Source organism: Heteronotia binoei, chromosome 12, assembly GCF_032191835.1.
Source record: "Heteronotia binoei isolate CCM8104 ecotype False Entrance Well chromosome 12, APGP_CSIRO_Hbin_v1, whole genome shotgun sequence".
In the NCBI taxonomy this organism is placed as follows: Eukaryota; Metazoa; Chordata; class Lepidosauria; order Squamata; family Gekkonidae; genus Heteronotia; species Heteronotia binoei.
Genome location: NC_083234.1, coordinates 15,385,101 through 15,405,417, shown reverse-complemented (window position 1 = coordinate 15,405,417; position 20,317 = coordinate 15,385,101). Strand labels below are relative to the sequence as shown.

Sequence of the window (20,317 nt, the reverse complement as noted above, 5' to 3'; positions counted from 1 at the left end):
AACAAATCGAGTGGCCCCATTAAGATGGTCCATTCCCAGCTTTTCACTGGTCCAAACCAAATATCCACTGGGAGTTCTATGTCTGGAGTACCCAGCGATTTCATAGAATCAGAGAGCTGGAAGCGACCTCCAGGGTCATCTAGTCCAACCCCCTGCACAATGCAGGAAACTCACAAACACCTCCCCCGAAATTCACAGGATCTTCATTGCTGTCAGATGGCCATCTAGCCTCAATTAACTGATTTATGCATCACTTACTCTTCAGGGGGGCCCTTTCTTTGACTGCGAGCACTGTACATGTGGCAGGGAACAGGGCAGGGGGAAGACTACTCCTCCCTGTGCCATTGTCCTGACCTGAAATGACCCAGGTGGAGCCGCTTTTGGACCACTGTGGCTATCTAGGCAGCCGTATTTTTAAAAGAGAAGTGGTGGTTTCTTGTTTCCAGGTAGGATCTCCAGTAACAAAGCAATGCCAGGCACAGCGGTGTAAGTGCGGCAGGAAAAGGTGCACCGTAGAAGGAAGAGGGGCTTCATTCTTTTTAAACATCTGGGTGCCCCAAATTATATCAGGGCGCTCTTCACCACCTTTTCCCCTTCCCATGTCTTCCCCCAGCAGCCTCTGTTTCTTCCCCACCTCTCTGAAACACCCTTCCCTCCTCTATCTTGCCTTATTTATTTATTTTTGGTCTTACCTGTTCCTCCCTCTCCAGCTTCACTCTTCCAACCCCATCCCATCTTATCCCATCCAGTTTAGTCCCTCCTCCCTCAGTATTGGCACTAACCGAGGCTGAGAATTCTCAGCAAAGTTGGAAAGGAAGATCTGTGCTGCTTAAACTTTAAACAAATATGCCTTTACTACTTGTATGCAGGTTTCAACAAATATTAACGTGTCCTTGTCCTATGTTTGCTGTTAGGCAGTAATCAAACTGAGTAGGGTGGGTTTATCAGCTTAGACAAGAAGAAGGATTCACAGGATCTTTTTTTAGTCTACCGTTGTGTTTATACTAAATTTAGATGTTTATAGCTTTAAGTGGCATTTCCTTTTATAATATAATTGCATTGCCCCCTACTTCCCATTATCTGGATTCTTATCAACAAATGCCTAATAAAAGTTTCAGTATCACTATCATATCAGGGCAAACAATTCCAATTTAGACAGCAGCAACGTGGAAAAGGGCATCCAGGCCAAACCTTTTTTTTGTAAGTGCATTCTGTCCCTCTCTCTCTCCCCCCCCCCCCACCAATCCAGCGGCAGACTGGGTCTAAAAATATTGGTTGCCAGGAGAAATAGGGGGCTCACCCACAACTATATCGTTTAATACTGGAAGTATACATTAGATACTAAATGTAAATACAGGTTGCGTTTTCTCCAGAGGAGCTGGATCTCTCTGGAGATCAGTTGTAAAAGCGGGAGATTCCCCAGGCCCGACCTGGAGGCTGGCAACCCTAAATGCAACATAAAATTTAGTTGCATTACAGTAATAATACTGGAACTTCTATTATATTTTCAGGGTCATTGAAAAGGTCATTACTACATGAATGACCTACTAAAAGGTCATTAACATTTTTTAACGTATTGTCTATTGTTTAAGGGAGCCCACTTCATCAGGGGCTCACAGGGCCCACTTGCCACCCTGGTCATCCTGATCACTCCTCCACTGCCCCCACCCCTCAACCAAACAGCCCATATGTAACTGCACAGGTCTAGCCATCAGTGAGAAGGGACCCCATTCTTACTCCCTCGGGTGCTGTTACCTTTCGTGCAATCGCAGGCCCTGCCATGCCGTGAGAGTCTGGGTGGTGTATTCTAACATCCAGAGTTTGTAGAACAGCATCATGTTGAGGATTACCAAAAGCACCAGACTGGGGAAGCAAAAGACAAAGAATACTTCTTTAAGACAGGCAGCTGGGGCTGTGCTCCTGACTTCCTCTGGGAAGACTCTCAAGAGTCCTTTTTCAATGTGCCAAAGTGAACTCAAGTGTCCTAGGTCTTTGGGCGTGCTGGCCATGCCCAGATGTGAATGGCTCAGCATGTACCTTCACAACTCAATGTGCCCCGGCAAAGAAGGGGCATGAACATCAGCAGAGAAAGCTCTAATTGGTCATTTACGCAAAAAACCCATACTTGAGGGTTTTGCCACATTCTCATTTTCATCACTTGCTAGCCCCTGTCTCTTTTTTGGGGGGGAGGGGTGTCCTATTTTGCTCCCTCTAGTGGTCAATTTGATAGTACACCAGCTTATGTCCGGCATAACTCCCTTTAAACAGCAGGTTTTAATGCCAGACATAAACTGGTGTAATATTGAATCAACCACTAGAGGGAGCAAACATGAAGACACAGGCACTTAAGCAAGGAAAATGAGGACTGTGGGAAAGCCCTTAGCTCCAAGAAGAGCAAGTGGGTAAGAGAAGCTCCATCTTTTGGGAAGCAGTAAGTCACCACCCACGCATGTTTGTGCCAAAAATGAACAATGGGAAGGTGGCAGGGAGGGATGGTCCTGGGCTTCACCTGAATCCTTTAGGACAGGGGTGGCCAATGGTAGCTCTCTAGATGTTTTTGCCTACAACTCCCATCAGCCCCAGCCAGCATGGATGGGAGTTGTAGGCAAAAAAAACCTGGAGAGCTACCATTGGCCACCCCTGCTTTAGGGGGTACACTATATGCCATGGCCCCTACCCTCTCCTGGCACGCATGCTGTGCTCCCTTCCCTTCTCCTGCAGCCATTTCTTAGCCCCAAGACAGGCTGTAAAGGCCTGCGTATGCATCTCAAAACATGAAGAGTGGGAGAAGGAGTGCCTGAAGCCATTCTCCTAGGTTGGTGGCCGGGAAAGCCGCAAAATAAAATCTCAATGGAAAGATTTGCGCTAATTAACAGTGGGAAGATTGGCCCATGCAAAACATTGGAAGAACGATGCCCTGAGTCAATGACTGGAGACTCCGGCTCTGAGACTCAGGGCATCGTTCTTTCCCCCTTTCCCCTCACCCTCCTTTTCTGAAAAGTTAGTTCCCCTGCGCATTCCGTGCATTCTATAAGCTGAGCCTCTTTTGAACACGTCAATATGTATTCTCTGTGCAGGGAGTCTATTTTGCAGCTTTATGTAGATCATATTGTATCTACTTCTTGAACTTTGCCTGCCAGAATCTGATCCTAGGATAATGGTATAGATGTGTTGTTATAGGTTTTTGTCTGGGGAGGAGGGGGAATTTAAAGGGTTAAGAGTTTGTGAATATTTGACTGCACTTGTTGTTGTTTAAAGTTTAATTTAAAAAAGAATGGGGGGGGGGAAATAATAACAACAACAACAACAATAGAGTGGTGGAAGAAGGAGCTAGGCCTACCCTCATCTGAGCTCAACAGCAAAGGAGGCAGAAAAAGGGTTTGTCGGAGGAGCAGAGAAAGAACGAGGCGGAAAGGACAGCTCAGGCCTACAAAGCAAACAGACAAGGAGAAGGCCCAGAAGAACCTGAGCGGCGTTCAGACAGATGGTGTTAAAGAACAAACCCACCAAGAAGAATGAAGAGAGAGAGAGAGGTGGAAAGAGAAGGATGGGTGAGCAGGAAGGTAATAAAAGGAGACAGTACCTGAAACAAATCCTAATGTGAAGCAGGGGAGAGAAAAGATGGAGGAGGAGAAGGTTAGAAGCACACCAGAGCTGGGAGAGGAGAAACTGCCAGGCAAGGTCTTCTGAAGGACACAGAACACAGAGATCGGGGGGGGGGGGGGGGAGGGAGCATGCTGAGAGAAAGAGAACACCCTGAGCACGTGTGCCCTTAAGCAGAGGGTGACCTAGCATTATAGCAGGGGGGGAGGAGGGGAGCGGTAGGAATGTGCGTATCACAAAATGGAGTTAAATGCAGAGTCCTGAGAAACTCAGCTTTCAAAGAGAGTCCATTCCTAGTTCTCTGGTCCCCTGACATCTGCACTGAGTCTCTGCAAACAGCTGGATACAAGGAAGGGGCATGGAGAGAGAGTGTTCTTGCCGTTGGAGAAGGCATCGTGCCCAAGCACAGCTGCCGGGCCCAATGGCGTGGGCCTTCCTTGCCCTGATTTTTCCGTTGATGTTTCTCTTCATTGTGTGGGTCCCTGTTCTTGCAGGCTTTGCTCTGCATCCCAGTGGATTTACAATTTTGTGGTTGTTGTTGCTGTGGCATGATTGTATGTGTGCGGTGTATTGAATTAAACTTTCTAAATTAAAAAAAAAAGAATCAGTTGATTGGGTGTAAGGAGAGGAGGGGGTGCCCCGACTTTCACCAGGGCCCAGAATCATCAAGACTACAAATGCTAATTTTCTGGCCCCAATCATTTTATCTCTGCCCCAGTAAAGGTAATTAAATGCACTGCACACCTCTGGATCCTTTACGCAAGCATTCGTTACACCCGGGGGTGTAATTCTAGTAGGGGCTCCTTTGCATATTAGGCCACACACCCCTGATGTAGCCAATCCTCCAAGAGCTTACAGGGCTCTTTTTTGTAAGCTCTGGGAGGATTGGCTACATCAGGGGTTCGTGGCTTAATATGCAAAGGAGCTCCTGCTAGAATTCCATCCCTGGTTACAACAGCCTTCCCACCTTCTGGCTAGGATCAAAGGACTCTTTCTGCTCTCCTGTGCCTGACAAAGGGAGCTCTGATTCTTGCAAGCTCAAACCCGAACACCCTTGTTCATCTCTAAGGTGTCCTTGGACTTGAACCTAACTGGAAAACTGTCTTGGGACATGCTTGTTGTTTTGTTCTCCAGGGCCATTTGGGCCAGCAGATGGCACTGCTTGCATCCGCTCCGCAACCAGAAAAAGGGAGATTTGATTCTCCAAAGCTTATATCCTGGAGCTCTTGTTGGTCTCTAAGGTTCCAGCAAGCTCAAACATAACCAGGGGTTGTTTTGTAGAAAAATAGGTGGTGGAGCTGATCCAGGGATTGTTATGCAGCTGCACCTACTATTCAATGGACAAGGTGGGAAGGAGGAGGTGGAACTCTCAGAAAGGTTCAGGAGCTGTGCTCCTGTGAGCTCCCATTGAATCCGAGGCCTGAACATAACTGCTGTTACGCTGAAGACCAACCCAGCCACACTCTGAAAATAGAAAGGAGGGGGGACGGAAAAGAAGGACTAAGCTGAACCTACCACCCATCCCACATCACAGCAAGACCAAATCAAAGCTGCACCGGCAAGCTGGGGGGGGGGGCGGGGGGCAAACTAGCTTAATGTAAGAGCCACACAGAATAAACATCAGATGTTTGAGACTCACAAGGGGGAGGGAGGGAGGAAGGACATATGGACATACGAAGCTGCCTTCTACTGAATCAGACCCTTGGTCCATCAAAGTCAGTATTGTCTACTCAGACTGGCAGCGGCTCTCCAGGGTCTCAAGCTGAGGTTTTTCACACCTATTTGCCTGGACTCTTTTTTGGAGATGCCAGGGATTGAACCTGGGACCTTCTGCTTCCCAAGCAGATGCTCTACCACTGAGCCACCGTCCCTCCCGGAGGGAGGGAGGGGAGGGGAGGGGAGGGAGGAAGGAAGGAAGGAAGGAAGGAAGGAAGGAAGGAAGGAAGGAAGGAAGGAAGGAAGGAAGGAAGGAAGGAAGGAAGGAAGGAAGGAAGGAAGGAAGGAGGGAGGGAGGGAGGGAGGAAAAAAGGAAGGAGGGAGGGAGGATAGATGAAAGGAGGAAGGAAGGAGAGAGGGAGGAAGGAGAGAGGGAGGAAGGAGAGAGGGAGGAAGGAGGGAGGGAGGAAGGAAGGAGGGAAGGAAGGAGGGAGGAAGGGAGGGAGGAAGGAATGGAGGAAGGGAAGATGGAAGAAAGGAAGGCAGGAGGGAGGGAGGGAGGAAGGCTAATTTTAAATGCATTCACCAAGCTGCCAGCTGGCTTGGCTTGGAGAAGTGATTTAAAGAGACAAATGCCTTCTCCAAGCCAGCTGATGGGGCAGTAGGGACTTGAGAGCCACCTAAAATGTGTGCAAGAGTCACATGTGGCTCCCAATCTGCAGTTTGGCCATCCCTGAGGTTTTGAGGGGGTAGGCTGGGCATGGAGCAGGAGGAGAGCCATTTGAGGGGGGGAGGGGAGCCCTCACTCATCACCCCACTGAACAGCCTGACAAACTGAGTCTAAAGCCAGCTGAGTCCAAGAGAATCTCCTGCCAACCGTCAAAACATTCCATGGTTAAAATGAGCTCCCGATGGGATTAGTAAAACACCAAGTGATGCCTGAAAAGGAATGAAGCCCCACCAGGGGTCAGGCACAAAATTCTGAAATTAAAAAGGAAAGCTGGGCTATTTGAAATGCCTGTGAGGGATGGAAGAATTCAGGGTGTTTTCTTCTTTTATCCAAGACTTTTTTTTTTTTGTAGCAGGAACTCCTTTGAGAGCCAGCTTGGTGTAGTGGTTAAGTGTGCGGACTCTTATCTGGGAGAACCGGGTTTGATTCCCCACTCCTCCACTTGCACCTGCTGGAATGGCCTTAGGTCAGCCATAGCTCTGGCAGAGGTTGTCCTTGAAAGGGCAGCTGCTGTGAGAGCCCTCTCAGCCCCACCCACCTCACAGGGTGTCTGTTGTGGGGGAGGAAGATAAAGGAGATTGTGAGCCGCTCTGAGACTCTGATTCAGAGAGAAGGGTGGGGTATCAATCTACAGTCTTCTTCTTTGCATATTAGGCCACACACCCCTGATGTATCCAGTCCTCCAAGATCTTACAGAAGATCCTGTAAGCTCTTGAAGGATTGGCTACATCACAGGGGTGTGGTCTAATATGCAAAGGAGTTCCTGCTACAAAAAAAGCCCTGCTTTTATCCAAGCTGGTTAAATAAGCGCTCTGCTTCTCCCCACCCCCCAGACCAGAAGAAGCCAAAAGTGAAGATTCCCACCCTATGCAATAGATATGGCCCTGACAGAACCAAGCATAACAGGGTTAGCAAGCAGCCCAATTGTCTGTGTGCCTCAAATTGTGCCGCCCCTCCCCCCCAACCATAAAGCTCGCCTTGCTCCCCCACCCACCCCTTGTTCTCTGTCTCCTGGACTCTAGACAGGGAATTTATCTCCTGGTCCTTCTATGGCTGCCTGGGAGCATCACTTCTTCGCTCTCTCAGCCAGCCCCCATGTTACACCCTTTCTCCCTGTCTGGATCAACAGCTGTTCCCCGTCTAACATCTAGTGGAGCCAAACCACCCACCCCCTCGGATTCTCAGGAATGCTCCCAGCCGAGCCAGAAGAGATGGACGACTCAGAGCGAAAGAAACAGAGTTGGATGCCACAAAAACCAGAGACGGATTCGAAACATGGTTCGTGTGTTAAGTGCCATCAGGTCGCTTCCGACTTACAAAGGTAAAGGGAGTCCCCTGTGCAAGCACCAGTCGTTTCCGACTCTGAGGTGACGTTGCTTTCACGGCAGACTTTTTACGGGGTGGCTTGCCATTGCCTTCCCCAGTCATCTACACTTCCCCCCCAGCAAGCTGGGGACTCCTTTGACCGACCTCGGAAGGATGGAAGATTGAGACAGCCTGGAGCCAGCTACCTGAAAGCCCAGCTTCCGCAGGGGATCGAACAGGTCGCGAGCAGAGCTTAGGATTGGAGTACTGCAGCTTTAACACTCTGCGCCATGGGGCCCTTCCAACTTATAGCCAACCTATGAATCGACGTTTTCCAAAACGTCCGGCCGTTAGCGGCTTTGCTCAGGTCTTGCCAACGGAGGGCGGTGCAGGGATGCCAGCCTCCAGGTGGGACCCGGGGATCCCCCAGAATTAAGTTCCACCTCCAGTCTACAGAGATCAGTTCCCCTGGAGAAAAAGAGTGCTTCGGAGGGTGGACTCGACGGCTTTGTACCCCACTGAGGTTCCTGACTTCCCCAGCTCCTTCCTCAAATCTCCAGCAGTTTCCCAACTTGGATCTGGCAACCCCATCTCCCATCCGTGGCTGGTGCCCAGGGAGAACTTGGCAACCCCTCGAGTTGGGGCTTCCTTGATGGAGTCCATCAAGGGTCGTTTTGTAGAAAAACAGGTGTTGAAGCTCATTAGCACATACTGCCCCCCCACCCCCTCCCGCCAAAAGCAACCTGACACAAGAAAGGAGAGCCCCGGGCGAGCGAGGCCTGCTTGGGCTGGCTAGAGATCCAGCCAGCCCAAGCAGGCCTCGCTCACCTGGGGCTCTCCTGGGCTGCCCCTCCCCGCCCCAGTCAAAAGGCCAGCAAGTCACCCGCTGCCCAAAATCACATTATAAGTGGAGAAAGGGTGGTGTGGGCTTCTCCAGGGGTTAATGAGGGCTGCTGGGGGTGTGGCAAAGCCCGTGGTGGCTGGCTGGCTGCCCGCTCTTTTTATCCAGGGATTGTTATGCAGCTGCACCTACTATTCAATGGACAAGGTAGGTATGGGGGGAGGGGGGAAGCTGTCAGAAAGGTTCAGGAGCTGCGCTCCGGTGAGCTCCTGCTGGATTCAAGGCCTGGAGTCCCTCCATCTCATATTGGGGTTTCCTCTTTTCCTGGTGCCTTTCCCCTAGCATTACTGCCTTTCACCGTGAGTCTTGTCTTCCCAATTCCAAACGCACAAAAGGAAGGATTCTTTTCACAAGACGGGAGGGGAGGGGAGGATTTCAGCTTCGGGGAGAGAAACTAGCCTGGGGAATCATATGGAGAGAGACACAGGTGTGTGTATGAAGGGGGCGGGAGGGGGGGGCGGACCCGGAGGCGAAAGAGGAAAGAAAGAGACAGCTCCCCCTGGGGGGCAGGAGGGGGCGAAGGAATCACTTACACACAACTGATAATGAGCAGCAACTTGGAGACGCTCTGTAAGTGGAAGCCGCTGGGACTCTCCTCGGGGATGTGCCGTGTTTGTGTGGAACCTGGAAGGCGGCACGTGTTACACGCCGCAGGAAGGCGAGACGTCGATTCCCTTCCCTGATGAGCGCCCCGAACTTAGTTCTGCTTCTCCCTCTCTCCGGGGGGGGGGGGGGAGGATCGTTCTAGGCAGCTCTTTCAGCCTTGCAGGCCCAGATTAACTTTCTGGCACTCCCCACCCCTTCCCCCTTGCAAAGAGGGTTTGGTATGAAAACTGAGGCCTGGGAAGTGCCCTTGTTCATGCTGCAAGAGCATCCTGGACTGGGCTGGGCCGCTAATAAGAGGAAGTTGGCTGGCCTTTTTTGTAGCAGGAACTCCTTTGTGTATTAGGCCACACACACCCTGATGTAGCCAATCCTCCAGAAGCTTACAATAGGCCTTGTCAGAAGAGCCCTGTAAGCTCTTGAAGGATTGGCTACATTAGGGGTGTGTGGCCCAGGTCTTTTTTTGTAGCAGGAACTCCTTTGCCTATTAGGCCACACCCCCTGATGTAGCCAATCCTCCAGGAGCTTACAGTAAGCCCTGTCAGGAGAGCCGTGAAAGCTCTTGGAGGATTGGCTACCTCAAGGGGTGTGTGGACAAAGGAGTTCCTGCTACAAAAAAGCCCCGGGGTTGCCAATTTCCAGGCAGCACCCGGAGATCTCCCACTGTTACAGCTTATCTCCAACCGACCAAGATCAGTTCCCCTGGAGAACATGGCCGCTTGGGAGGGTGGACTCTAGGGCATTCTACCTTGCTGACGTGCCTCCCCTCCCCCAACCCCCACCATTCCCAGACTCCACCCAAAAATTCTCCAGGAATTTCCCGACCCAGAGCTGGCAAATGCAGCCTTGCACTGCAAGTCCTGCAACGGACTACCAGGAGAAAGAAAAGGCAATTCTCTGCATGAACAGACAGTTCCTGTAGGTCAGCCAGCCTATGACTTTGCGCCTTCCAAGAAACCCCTTCCCCCCTCCCCAGAGATAGCCTCAGCAAAAGAGAGACCCCCAACTTCCCCACCCCTCTGGGTGGACACTCCCGCCTCTTGCCGGAGCTTCCCTACCTGCCACACGCTTGATTCGACCTACTGCCTCCTCGTCTGTGGGAGTGGTGACGGGGCTCAGCACTTCCTCCAGGTGCGGCCCCCGCAAGTGCGTGTGGGGCCGTTTCCTCCGGCGCACCGTGGATTGTTTGCTTGCCTTCTCTTTGGGGGATTGTCGGTGAAGCTCAGCTAGGTATGTGCTCTCTGTTTTGGTCAGCTCGCTCTCTGCCGAAGAAAGAATAAAGAAAGAGGAGACCGATTTAATCTTGGCCAAGAAAGGAGCTAAGGGGAAAGTGAGGGCAAGAGGTTACTAGAGGAAAGGGACTTCTTGGTGGTGGCACCTACACTCTCAAATGCCTTTGCCAGTTTGGTGTAGTGGTTAAGTGCGCGGACTCTTATCTGGGAGAACCGGGTTTGATTCCCCACTCCTCCACTCGCAGCTGCTGGAATGGCCTTGGGTTAGCCATAGCTCTCGCAGGAGTTGTCCTTGAAAGGGCAGCTGCTGCGAGAGCCCTCTCAGCCCCACCCACCTCACAGGGTGTCTGTGGTTGGGGGGGGGGGGGGAGAAGATATAGGAGATTGTAAGCCACTCTAAGTTTCTGATTCAGAGAGCAGGGTGGGGTATAAATCTGCAATTATCTTCTTCTTGGTCTTCCTCCTCCCCCAGGGAGATCCTTCGGTCTCCTTCTAGTGTTGTCTTCTGCCAGTGGGCGAAGGCAGTTTTGTTCCATTTGGCATGCCCCCAATAACAGCTATTAAGTAAGTAAAGTAAGTAAAGTAAATTTATTTTTGTATCCCGCCCTCCCCTGCCAAGGCGGGCTCAGGGCGCCTCACAGACATGGAACAACCATGATTTGGATAAAATACAATCAAGACAAAACAAGTTAAAATACAATTAGGTTACATAGGTTAGTTAAAATAGATAAAATAGCTATTATAAATTAAATTAAGTTAAGGTGCTACAGTTCACAATCATATATAAGATGGCTATATGGCTACAGGGCAGTTTAGCCGGGTTCTGTCTTAAAAGCAAGCTGAAAGAGGATGGTTTTGCAAGCCCTGCGGAACTGATTCAGGTCCCGCAGGGCTCGCACCACCTCTGGTATTCCCTTCTGGTTTTGGTGTTGTGGGTTTATGCGTTTATATGGGGGCAGGCTTGCACTGTTTCATATATTATTCTAAATGCTGTCGTTAAATGTTTCCATCGTAGGGACCAGATCTGGGCGGCAAGGCAGTGCAAGAACGCTTTAAATAGAATAAAGGAGACCGTTTCCTATGTAAATAAATTAAAACAGGTGGACACTGATTTCGCCCCACAGCGTACTTGGAATAAGGTGCCCGAACACACAAGGAAGGGAATGATTTGGTCTTAAGCGGGCAAAGCCGCCTTGTCCTGGCTCAGGCTGTCTTCATTGTAGCACATCTCAGAACCGCAGCAGGGTCGGCCTCGGCTAGTGCTTGGAGGCGAGACCAGCCGGGAAACCCGGGGTTGCTAAAGAGAGGCAGGCAACGGCAAACCCGCTCTGAACATCTCTTGCCTTGAAAACCCCGCCAGGGATTGCTGTAAGTCGGCTGCAACTTAAGGGCAATCTCCACCGCCACAACCAGCAGGCAAAACCAAACCACTGATTGGGAGAAAAGCAGGGTAGAAAAGTTTTAGACAAATAAACAGCTCCTCAAGCCTGAGTCTTGTGCTCACAGTATCAACCCCGCCCACCCCCGCTGGCCAGCAGGGGAGCTTCCCAGGAGCAGGAAGGAGGCCTAAGCCTGGCCAATGGCAACACAGTGATGTCACTTATGGCATGAACCGGAAGTGATGTCATAGTGTCACCATCAGCACCGGTATTTGGGCAAAAACTCTATGGTAGAAGCCATTTTTACCACAGAGTTTTTGCCCATATACCAGGACATCACCAGCAACAAGATCTAGGTCTCCCTCCCCGCTCCTGGTCAGCCCCCACCTCATGTCCTGAGTGTCTTAGTAACCCTGTGCCCACTGAAAACCTTGTTCCAGCACTCAAAAACAAACGCAACACCAGTCCAAGGCATAATGTTAAGTTGCTGAGTTTTGTGCATTAATTATCAAATTATGGGAACTCCACCTAATTAAAGTTCTTAAACTTGCATTTATTACTATTGTATTTTATGCCTGATTGAATTGTAAGCTGGTCTCAAGACCGTAGTAACTACTACTACTACTACTATTACCAGCCCGAGGCACACTGCTCCCTCACCTAAGTGGCGGAAATAATCATCCAGGCCGCTCCAGAAGTTCTTCTCGATGAAGGATTTCACCAGCCCCCACGGCTGTTTCCTGTACCGGAGCTCCGTAGAAACCCTGGAAAGAGGAAGAACTCCGGTCACTTTCCCCTAACCACAGCACTACCCCGCCCTAAGCAGCTGTCGCATCCAAATATCTGCACTCAGATTGGCCGACTGAAGTTGCCGGTTTGAAACACGGTCTTTCTGGCCCTGAGCTGGATGGCCCAGGCTAGAACAATCTCGTCAGATCTCGGAAGCCAAGAAGGGCCAGCCTTGGTCAGTATTTGGATGGGAGACCCTAATATTCCTTGGAGGCCTGTTACAAAGGCGGAGCTAGGACTGGTAGACCACCCCCAAAAAAGAGAGAAGAGAGTCTAAAATGGCAGGAAAAGAGACTAAAAGAGGCCAAGTCGCCAAGTGTGCCAAATGGTTCAAATGTTTGACGCTCACGTTTTTGCACTAAAAATTCTGATAAATAAAATATATGTATTTTTCAGTAATCCCCAACCAAAAAAAGGCCAGTGTTGGTACCTAGGTTTTGTTGTGCCGAGTGCAGAGAGGACGGTCACTCCAGGACGATTATTCTCAGAGGATTCTAGTCGCAGGATGAGCCTCAGTCATGACAAAGGAAGGGGGGAGGTTACTCTTGACCTTCGCCCCCTTCTTCCGTGTCTCCTACTTTCTCCCGTTTGACCCTCCAGGTCTCTGCATGTGGAGTCAAGTGGATGCACCCTCCTCAGCTCTCCCTTGACTTCCCTCTTAACTAATTCCTAGGCTTCCCCTCCCCTCACCCACCAAACGTTGAAAACTTGCTCCAGGTACGTTTCCACCATTCTGCCAGGTGGATCTTGTCTACAGGACATCATGGTCGCATCTTTTCTCTGCGAGGCTTGATCTCTCTTCCTCTTCTATTCATCTTACTTCTTTTGGGCTTTGGAGCGTCTCCAGTCCTCAAAGCTCTGTCAGTCCAGCCCTCTTTGGTGAATATTTCCTGGAATTCTTGTCCGCTGTATCCCTCCTTGTCTTCCACTCCCCAGTTCTCCTCCAGTTTGATAGTGGCCTCCTTGCTTGGAGATGGGAGGTAACTCCCATCTTCCCCGGGGGCCAGAGAGTCCGAACTCAGGCAGCTGGTTGAGACCAGAAACAAATGTGTAAGTATACACATTTTGTGTGACTACAAAATCATAAAGAATATAATTTTTCTCTCAGAACTTGAGTGGGATGTAAATTTACTTCAGCGGTTGCACTAAAAAAACTGAAAAAGTTTTTTAGCTTGGCATCAAATGGATTATTATCATTTATGATAATATCTACCTAGTGGTTTTCTTCCCACTTAAATTGCTCAGTTTGTTAATCAAGCTGTTTTTAACTTCAAAACTTCCAAAAAATATGCAGTATATCATATAGTAGACTATATTATGTGTGTGTGTATACGCATATACATTCATGCACAATATATCACTTGGTGTTTAAGGCTAAGTCTCATTTGTTTCTGGTCCTGGATGGGGTATAGCTTGTTCATTTATTACTGAATAAAACCAAAAAACTACACTAAAAAGCATGATTAGGATTTTTTTTTTTTGTAGTTAAATAGAATGCTAATTCAAATAAAAATAAATAAATCAAGAATTTTTGGAGTTCAAACTATTTTTTCTTTTCTCTGCAGTTTTTTTTTAAGAGTTTCCACCTTCTTTAAGTGTTTGCCATTCAGTTCCACGCAGAGCGACATAGCCTTCCAACATACCCTATGCAATACTAGCATCCTGCAAATTTCCGTTTCGTATTGCTCTCTTCAGTCGTTCATTGGCTCTTTGAACAGATGACCAGATGCTTCAGAAGTTGCCTCGTGGTCTTTTTTTTTGTCAGTGATCTTGCTTTCTATCTCAGTAATCTTTTTCCCTAGACTCTTCTGCTTGTTTAACCTTTTCTTCCATCTTTTTTCTTCCTCCTCTTTCAACCTTTTTTGTTCCTCTGACTGCACTTCCTTGCATAGCAATAAGTTTTGATGCCATGGGAACCAGTTCAGGTTTATTTCTGTAGGTTTTCAACGTATCTGCGATCAACAAAATTGCATTCAATGTTTGTTCTCAAGTGCAAGCCTCGTCCTCAGTCACGGCCCATCTTGACACAGAAAAACGCCTCTCGGTGTCTGCATTTCCATGTGATAGAGTCTTGCAGTCGTGATAGCTTTCATCAACTCTTGATGTTTTCTCCCCCAGCTAAATTAGTTTTCTTTAAAATTTTATCCCAAAGACTATCAATTTTTCCTTCAAAAGCTGGGCTGTTTCTCTCCATCTGCAACTTTTTCCATTCATCAATGGGAACATCTTTTGTATCAATAGGGAGTTCTCTGGCAACTGAAACTACATCTTGACAGCTTTTGGGGGTTTTCACAAGAGAAGGGTTTAAACATCTTAGAGCAGGGGTGGGGAATGTCAGGCCCGAGGGCCATTTGCGGCCCTCGAGATCACTTGGTCTGGCCCTTGGGGATTGCTGGGCTAAGCCAAACCACATGGCGGCTTCCCTGGGGCCTGGCTGGCCGGCAAGGATCGTGGGGCCCAGCCACACTGTGCAGCAGCCCCCCCTCCCCCCTGGGCCTGGCTGGCTGGGACTGTAGGGCCCAGCCATGCTGCATAGCCTCCCCCCATTTCTTTATTTCTGTTTTTTCCTTCCTCTCTCTCTTTCTCTCCCTCTCTCTGTGGAACCTGAGTGGTGGGCATTGTGAAGGACTGCTGCTGGGGTGTGTGGGTGCCTTTAAAGGTCTGCTGGGAGCAGTTGCAGTTTCTGCACGAAGGAAGAGAGGGAGGGATGCACTTGATTATCCCAGATGGTGTGGTCTAATATGCTAATGAGTGTGTGACCTAATATGTTAATATTAGGGAATGTGGCCTAATATGCTGAGTTCCTGCTGGGCTTTTTCTACAAAAAAAGTGCCGGAGCTAGGCATTTGCCTAGGACAGCAGGCCAGGGAGGGGTAGGCTCACCCCACATGACTTCAAATAGAAAAACAATTACTTGCATTAATTTTGCTGGTCTGAATCATTCTCCCTTGGCGGAGCCCAGTTTTTTAAGTTGATAATTTTGTATGGCCAGCGAATGGTGTTATAAATATCCAAATGGTCCTTGGCAGAAAAAAAGGTTCCCCACCCCTGTCTTAGAGTTTTCAGCAAACCACAACCTTTTCATTGCCTTTTCAATCAAGTATTTGCATCCAGCAACACAATGCTCTTTAACATTTTTTATAAACACCAAGAAATCTTTTTCTGGAAGATGTGGAAGTTCTTTTTTAACTTCCCATGAAACAACATTTCTCATGGGTAACATGTTTTTCAAATCAAATAACTGATTGACATCATAGTTATCTTCAGAAATCCACCTGCAATCACGTCTAGCGGTTTCCCTAGCAGTTCTTCTAACTGAGGGTACAGGATGTGAAATAAAGTTTCATTTCATTTCATTGGAATCTTTCGGTGAACCTAGTGAGAAGTTCTGCAGAAGATACAGTGAAGTATAATTCTGCTCTGACAGCTGAGCAATGTAAAAGGTTGGTGATTATTCTGTGTGAACTAGACTGTAACACAGTCTGATTCCTTGTTGATGGAACGAATTTAAGAAAGTAATGATTTACTCCTTCCCACTGTCCGAACGGTCTCTCGGCAGCAGAGTGAAATGTAAGCCACCTAAAAGGAAAATGTTTGAGGAATTTCTTTTGAGGTAATTTGAGATCTTCTTGTATCTTTTTGAATTCCTCTACCCTTGCTGGCCACCCTCAAAGGAGTGGTAAACAGCAATAGAAGAAGAAGAAGAAGATATTGGATTTATATCCCGCCCTCCACTCCGAAGAGTCTCAGAGCGGCTCACAATCTGCTTTACCTTCCTCCCCCACAACAGACACCCTGTGAGGCAGATGAAGATATTGGATTTATATCCCACCCTCCACTCCGAAGAGTCTCAGAGCGGCTCACAATCTCCTTTACCTTCCTCCCCCACAACAGACACCCTGTGAGGTGGGTGGGGCTGGAGAGGGCTCTCCCAGCAGCTGCCCTTTCAAGGACAACCTCTGCCAGAGCTATGGCTGACCCAAGGCCATGCTAGCAGGTGCAAGTGGAGGAGTGGGGAATCAAACCCGGTTCTCCCAGATAAGAGACCACACACTTAACCACTACACCAAACTAGCTCTCCAATAGCTAATTCCGATGAAACTTCACCAAAAGTCTGCGAGGCTTTCAGATATGAGTTGTGAAGGATGTGAAGGGGGCAGGTCCCTATATCAACTAATCCACATGACCTCATTTCAATCAAATTTTCATTGAAAAGTCTGTGAACTTTCTTATTCACATTAGGTCCACCTGACTCAATCAGCACAGCTTGTGAATGGGCAGGTTTGCCCTACTGATGGCAGTGTGATTTATTAGGGTTTGTAGAATCTTTCGGGCTCAAGTGCCGTGTTCTACAGGAGAAAGTTTTTCTTCCAGACTTTCTCCAGTAGAACACAGCACTTGAGCCCGAAAGATTCTACAAACCCTAATGATGTTAACCAGCCGTGAAAACCTGAAATCTCTGATAGCAGTGTGATTTCTTTCCTGACAAGTTTGTGCATCAGCTTTCCCGATGAAGAACGTCTGCAAATGTCATGAAACTACTTCACCTCTACCCTCTAACCAATATCTCACCGATATCCGGCGTTCCTTTTTGTCTTCAACATTGGCCGAATAAAAGGAGGTTCCTACATCATCTGAGATCATATGTTGAAAATATGGCCCCAGTGCATCAGTTATTAAATATCGCATCTTTTTAGGGCTTAGAGAAAAATCCGTTGGAACACCCCCTGGAAACACTGCATCAAATGTTTCCTTTATGCTACCGCAAGAAGATGCCAAAAAGATGCAACACACCGACTTCATAACCCAAATGAGTTCAGATACTTTGCCGCATTCTTCGAACTATAGAGTTTAATAGGTGCTGAAGAACTATGACTTGATCTGGGATATTCACTCGGGATTGTTTCAGAAGGATCGCCAGGATTAACTGCAACCAAAACCATCTGAAGAATAGCACATCCCACAATCCTGTTCCACAATTTTAACTTCTTGAGCATTTGAAGGCACAAAAAAAAAGAGAGAAAAGAGACTTCTTCTGAAAAAAAGAGACTTTAAGAGACTAACCCAGAAAAAAAGAGACTAAAAGCTAAAAAAGAGACCCACTCCTAGGCCTCTGTTCGTTTCTTGCCTCGAAAACCATAAGGGGTCACCATAACTCGGCTATGACTTGAAGGCACTTGACACACATAGCACACATTTTTGGGAGACTGCAGGGTATGAAAAGCAAAAAAAAATAAATAAAAGCCAGGCCAAGGCAGGCAGAAACTGGGCCTCTCCCGAGGCCACTGTTCCTTTCCCCCTTCCCATTCCCAAATTAAAAAGATCACCCTCCTTCGTTTGAGGCCCTCAAAAATGAACGGCTGCCCTCCTTCCTCACTATATAAAGTGACGTTCAGTCATACTGAGACAGTTGGGAGTGAGCCTTGTGAGTGACAGGATCAGATTGCATTACGGTGTATCACGCTCAACGTCTTCCAAAAGGATTTCAAATGTACTGAATTATTACTGTTGTGTAATTGATGTATATTTGGCTGTATTATCTCGATGCTATATTGAAAATTTGTATGAAATACTGATTACAGTCTATTTGTAAATCTGTTCACAGTTTTTGGTATTATCGCTATCTTCAGGGCTTTCTTTGTAGAAAAAGCCCAGCAGGGGGGCTAATTTGCTTATTAGGCCACGCCCCCTGACATCACCATTGTTTCACACAGGAGCTCATTTGCATATAAAGCCACGCTCCCTGATATCACCACTGTTTCACACAGGGCTTTTCTTTAGAAAAAGCCCAGCAGGGACTCATTTGTATATAAAACCACACCCTCTGATGTCACCATTGTTTTATACAGGACTTTTTTGGTAGGAAAAAACCAGCAGGAACTCATTTGCATATAAAGCCACACCCTCTGATATCACTAATGTTTCACGCACGGCTTTTCTTTAGAAAAAGCCCAGCAGGGACTCATTTGCATATAAGGCCACACCCTCTGATGTCACCATTGTTTCACACAGGGCTTTTTTGGTAGAAAAAGCTCAGCAGGTGCTTATTTGCATATTAGGCCACACCCCCTGACGTCACCATTTTTTCGCGCAGGGCTTTTTTTTGTAAAAAAAGCCCAGCAGGACCTCATTTGCCCATTAGGCCACACACAAGATTCCAAGCCAGCTGGAACTGCTTTAAAAAAAAAAAGCCCTGGCTATCTTTCCCGTGAACCTCCCTTTTTGTATTGAGCCAATTTGGTGTAGTGGTTAAGTGTGCGGACTCTTATCTGGGAGAACTGGGTTTGATTCCCCACTCCTCCACTTGCACCTGCTAGCATGGCCTTGGGTCAGCCATAGCTCTGGCAGAGGTTGTCCTTGAAAGGGCAGCTGCTGTGAGAGCCCTCTCCAGCCCCACCCACCTCACAGGGTGTCTGTTGTGGGGGAGGAAGGGAAAGGAGATTGTGAGCTGCTCTGAGATTCTTCGGAGTGGAGGGCGGGATATAAATCCAATATCTTCTTCTTCTTCTTCTATTGTCGCTACCCACCTGAGTCGGCATTTGTTTCTGGCGACACGCGTCAACGTGTAACGATTAATCGTGTAGAAGTAATCGTGGTAGGGGACGTCGTGCGTCAGCACCTCCGCGTCTATCACGTAGCACTCGCTCTCTTGGCTCGCCTTGTACATCGTCTGGAGGGAGTGGAGAGAAGCGTGACAGGACAGGGGTTAGTCCGCTGAGGGAGGCACCATGAGGGGATTCAGGCGAGAGAGTTTCTATGGCAAAAGGCGCTGAGTCGCGCACTGGTCTCTGAAGCCTATGGGGAGGGGGAGGCCTCAGCCTGCCGCATCTGTACCTGAGTCTCAGTGACTGTGGCAGTTTTGGGGGCCAGAGGGTTGGTGAGAGTGATGGTGTAGAGAATGACGCGGCTCTGGTTTCCAGTTTCTTCCTTCTTCCACGGGTGAAAGACGATATCTGAGAAGAGAAAGAGAGAACATCACCGGGTGAGAACGTCATGCTCATGAACAGCTAGATTTGAGTCCAGTAGCACCTTAAAACCAACAAGATTTGGGGGGGTATGCCCCTGACCAGGCAAGACCAATCTTGTCAGTTTTCGGAAGCTAAGCAGGGCTGATCTCGGCAAGTTCTTGAATGGGAGACCTCCAAGGAATACCAGGACTGGAACGCAGAGGCAGGCAATAAGACGAGAAGAAGAAACTGGATTTATACCTTGCCCCTTCACTTGGGAGTCTCAGAATGGCTTACAATTGCCTTCCCTTCTTCCCACAACAGACACCCGGTGAGTTAGTTGGGGCTGAGAGAGCTCGGAGAGAGATGGGACTGGCCCAAGATCACCCAGCTGGCTGCAAGTAGCAGGGAATCAAACCCAGTTCTCCAGATTAAAAGTCCACCGCTCTTAACCACTACACCATGCTGGCTCTATGAAGACATTTCACCCTGCCTTCCTCTGCCCTCAGGAGTCTCAAAATGGCTTACCATCTCCTTCCTTTCCTCTCCCCATAACAGAAACCCTGTGGGCTGAGAGAGCTCTTTCAAGAACTGCTCTTGAGGGAACAGTGAATGGCACAAGGTCACACCAGTAGCTGCATGTGGAGGAGGGGGGGGATCAAACCCTGTTCTCCCAGATTAGAGCCCACCACTCTTAAACTCTACACCACACTGGCTTTCAAATAAAAAGCCACCTCCCTGAATGCCCCAGGAGGGCTTGCGAGAAGACAGTCACGACTCCCAGACACATACACAAACACAAAGTTTTAAAAAAAAGGTTTTAAGAAAGATTTTTTAAAAAGAGCTTTGACTCTCAAAAACTTATCAGCGCTTGGACTCTCTAAAACTCCTGCTTCCCCCAAACCTTGCTGGTGTCTAAGGTGCTACCGGACTTGAATTGAGCCGTTCTGCCCAAGACGGCTGCCCTCTGGCACAAACTTCATACGAACGAGCAAAGCAGGGCGTGGCACATTTCCCAGGGGGAAAACAGGCTCCCATGGCCAGCACCAAGGCCGCAGGCAGCCAGTAACCTCCACCTCTGCCCCAGTTGGCAGCCCCAACAAAAGGGCTCATTGTGAAGCACCATGAGAAAGAAAGCCCTCTTTTGCCTTCTCATAGTCATGCTCCCGTCA

At 48.5% G+C, this 20,317-nt stretch overlaps 1 protein-coding gene across 11 annotated transcripts in view; it reads right to left on the bottom strand.

The window, feature by feature from the left end:
• GRAMD1B (GRAM domain containing 1B) overlaps nt 1–20,317 on the bottom strand; it is a 339,519-nt gene that overhangs the window by 4,285 nt on the left and 314,917 nt on the right. For all 11 annotated transcript variants that reach the window (XM_060251475.1, XM_060251468.1, XM_060251469.1 and 8 more), the window contains 6 exons: nt 19,033–19,151; nt 18,726–18,868; nt 12,070–12,173; nt 9,857–10,060; nt 8,729–8,819; nt 1,756–1,863 (listed from right to left, as the gene is read on the bottom strand). In XM_060251475.1, coding sequence (XP_060107458.1) covers nt 1,756–1,863; nt 8,729–8,819; nt 9,857–10,060; nt 12,070–12,173; nt 18,726–18,868; nt 19,033–19,151 — 769 coding nt within the window. The remainder of the gene's footprint in view (nt 1–1,755; nt 1,864–8,728; nt 8,820–9,856; nt 10,061–12,069; nt 12,174–18,725; nt 18,869–19,032; nt 19,152–20,317) is intronic.